This window comes from Lolium rigidum, chromosome 5, assembly GCF_022539505.1.
Source record: "Lolium rigidum isolate FL_2022 chromosome 5, APGP_CSIRO_Lrig_0.1, whole genome shotgun sequence".
Lineage (NCBI taxonomy): Eukaryota > Viridiplantae > Streptophyta > Magnoliopsida > Poales > Poaceae > Lolium > Lolium rigidum.
The window spans coordinates 23,066,933-23,070,158 of record NC_061512.1 but is presented as its reverse complement, the minus strand read 5'-3'; the positions used below and the strand labels follow the sequence as shown (position 1 = coordinate 23,070,158).

At 46.1% G+C, this 3,226-nt stretch overlaps 1 protein-coding gene across 1 annotated transcript; it reads left to right on the top strand.

Annotated features, from left to right (window-relative positions):
* The first annotated feature begins 1,585 nt into the window (after positions 1-1,585).
* On the top strand, positions 1,586-3,014 carry LOC124652351 (GDSL esterase/lipase At3g14820-like). The gene is made up of 3 exons (XM_047191373.1): positions 1,586-1,985; positions 2,158-2,288; positions 2,370-3,014. Exons 1-3 carry the CDS (start codon positions 1,586-1,588, stop codon positions 3,012-3,014), a joined length of 1,176 nt encoding a protein of 391 aa, XP_047047329.1.
* Positions 3,015-3,226: the final 212 nt, after the last annotated feature.

Here is a 3,226-nt window from a genome sequence, read left to right as displayed (position 1 = left end):
CGGCGTATAGCAGTTCCCCGTTACGGCCTAAAGCCTCCTCCATATGGGGTATGCGCCTTACTTAGTGAGGGCACTTACACACGTACATCTTTAATTCTTTATTGCTTCATGTAAATTTCAGGAATCCTTAAAAAATGTAAATTTGAAGATTTATATTAATCTTGAAAAATAAATAATATAGAAAATTAATTAAATGAAAAGTGTATATAAATTTCTAAATATTTTATTTTTTGAAAAAAACATGTTCTAGAAGGCAATTCTAATTGATCAATAAAAATACAATTCAATGGAATTCCTTTTTTTTCTTTAGATTTAGATTAGTTAATCTTTTTTGAAAAGTAAAAAGGGGTGGAGCAAACCTATTTTTATTTTCTTCGAAACTAGTGCCCTCTTCTTCCGCGTGTAGAAAAGGAAGAAATAAATCAATCAAATTACGAGAGGCCTCATAAAGCGCTTCCTTAGGGGTTAAACTTCCATTAGTCCATATTTCTAGAAAAAGTATCTCGTGTTTTTTGTTTTTTTATTCATAGAAATTACAAGAATTGTTCACACATAGTAAATAAATTTCTTATACATTTCTAATTTAATGTTAGTTGAGCTCCACATTGGAAAACCAATTATTTGCGGGCGACAACCTACGTTCGATTTAAGAAGTGAGCCTAGCTCACTTGGTTAGGGAAAGTGGATGTACAATCTAGCCACCTAGGTTCAAGTTTCCAGGGACGTAGATTTGATTTCTTATTATTTTTCTAAAAATCATTGTAGAGCTTCCACTGCCATATTGATTTAAAAAGAAAAGCCTACATTCGAGTAAATGAACAAACACTTCAGCTTTGTGCCTTACCTGGTCCTATTTTTCACAAGTCAATATACCCTGATCATGACTCTGCGCGCAAGGAAATTATATTCTTGACTAGTTTCATATTTTCTATTAAAATGTTGTTTAATTGTAAAAAATAACTTTTTTCTAGTAATAATCAACTTTAATTCACATTCATTGTTAGGGACACTAGATAAAGTTTTCCCCACATTACAACACATGCGTAGCTATTGTCAAGATCAACATGCATGTTTAAATTAGTTGTAACATTCATATGTTGTTTGTTGACTAATTAATAATTGGGATCCACCAAGAACACTCTTGATGATGTTTTGTGATATTAAATGCGCGAGTATATATGTGGCCATACAAAATGGATACTTAATGCAAGAATAGTCGATTTTCAGATGTTAATATTTCTTACTAGTGACATGTATGACAAATAGGCTGGCTAACAAGTAACAACACCCATTATTCAAGACTTAGACCAAATTTTGGTATCACGCGCATCCTTGCACAAATGGAAGCCTTGGAAAGAACATGCAGGCGAGAGCACCGGGTCAGTCTTCATGACCCTGCATGCAACTGCCATTTCCTTGGGACGAAGAAGTCTCACAGTGAAACGAGTGGTGGCCGCACCCAGTTCATATATAGCAGTGAAACGAGTGGTGGCCACGGCCTATATATTGCAGTAAACACCACAACTTTCTCGACTGGTGTACGTCCAGCAGTAGTAGCTCACAACTCCCTCCCTCCGTCATGAACATGGCGTTCGCCACCATGCCGATCATGATCTCCGTCGTCCTGCTTATTCTCGCCGGAGCCGTGGCGGCGGCGCCTCCTCCCACCGCAGGAGGGCCGCCTAAGGCGCCCGTGACTCCACCGGCGGGGCCGCCTAAGGCGCCCGTGACTCCGCCGGCAGGGCCGCCGAAGGTTCCCACGCCTCCTTTGACAGGGCCACCCAAGGGAGCGTCGCCTCCGGCGGCGGCCGGCCCGCTCAAGTTCCCGGCACTCCTTGCTTTCGGCGACTCGGTGGCGGACACGGGCAATAACAACTACGTGAGAACCATCGTTAGGGCCAACTTCCCGCCCTACGGCAAGGACTTTGCCGGGCACAAGGCCACTGGCAGGTTCTGTGACGGCAAGGTCAGCGTAGATTTCCTAGGTGCGTACTACAATTTGGCATCACTTACTGCAAAGATCATACTACTATATATACGTAGTACTGTAGTACTCCAGTGAGTGTGATTATCTGTCGTACCAAGTATATTTTGGCAGTATTTATCTTGGTAATACTAGAAGTGTCAAGGTTAGATGGTCATATTCTTTGAATGCAGCGTCGGCACTTGGTGTGAAGGAACTGCTCCCGCCGTACCTGAAGAAGGACCTCTCCCTGGAGGAGCTTAAAACCGGCGTGAGCTTCGCATCGGCGGGGAGCGGCTACGACAACTCCACCTGCAGGACCATGGTGCGTCCAATCGAGATTAACGAACAATGTCGAGCAAATGATGGATCGAGCTGACAATCTGCATGTGTACTGATTTTGCAGTCGGCGCTGACGATGGAGCGGCAGCTGCAGATGTTCCAGGAGTACAAGGCCAAGGTGGGCGGCACCATCCCAGACAAGACCCTCTACCTCCTCGTGTGGGGCAGCAACGACATCGTGGAGCACTTCACCTTCGCGGACGGCATCACGGAGCCCAACTACGCCGACTACCTGGTCAAGCGCGCCATCTCCTACATCCAGTCCCTCGTCGACCTCGGCGCCAAGAGGGTCGCCCTCACGGGGATTCCCCCCGTCGGCTGCCTGCCCTCGCAGCGTATGATGGCCGGCGGGATCCGGAAGCAGTGCGCCACCGACCGCAACCAGCTCTCCATCATGTTCAACCGCAAGGTCAGCCAGGAGATGGCCACGCTCAACGCCAAGCTCCCCGGCGTCACCCTCGTCTACATCGACCTCTACGGCATCTTCACCGACATGATCGAGAGGCACGACGCGCTCGGCTTCAAGAACGGCAAGGACGCATGTTGCGGATACATCGGACTCGCGGCAGCCGTGCTCTGCAACTTCGCCAGCCCGCTCTGCCCCGACCCCTCCAAGTACATCTTCTGGGACAGCTACCACCCCACGGAGGCCGCATACAAGGTCATCATCGACATGATCGTCGACAAATACTTCAAATACATGCACTAGCTACCTAGCTTCCCACAAAATCAACCTTCTCCAGAGTGCACCAGGCAACCGATAGTTTCATAAGATTATTTTGATAGCTTAGATATAGGAATAAAATAGGAGCAATAGTATGTAATGCCTGGAACCTGGTTAGAATGTCGAGGTTTTGAAAAATAATGACCTGTCCACCGAGCTATCTTATTGAATAATCGCTGTCATCGACAGTTTAGGTC

Excerpts from the sequence above, each read along its gene's own strand:
- LOC124652351 (XM_047191373.1), top strand. The coding sequence starts at position 1,586 with ATGGCGTTCGCCACCATGCCGATCATGATCTCCGTCGTCCTGCTTATT. Across the intron at positions 1,986-2,157 it reads GGTCAGCGTAGATTTCCTAG|CGTCGGCACTTGGTGTGAAG; the intron begins GTGCGTACTACA and ends CTTTGAATGCAG. Across the intron at positions 2,289-2,369 it reads ACTCCACCTGCAGGACCATG|TCGGCGCTGACGATGGAGCG; the intron begins GTGCGTCCAATC and ends CTGATTTTGCAG.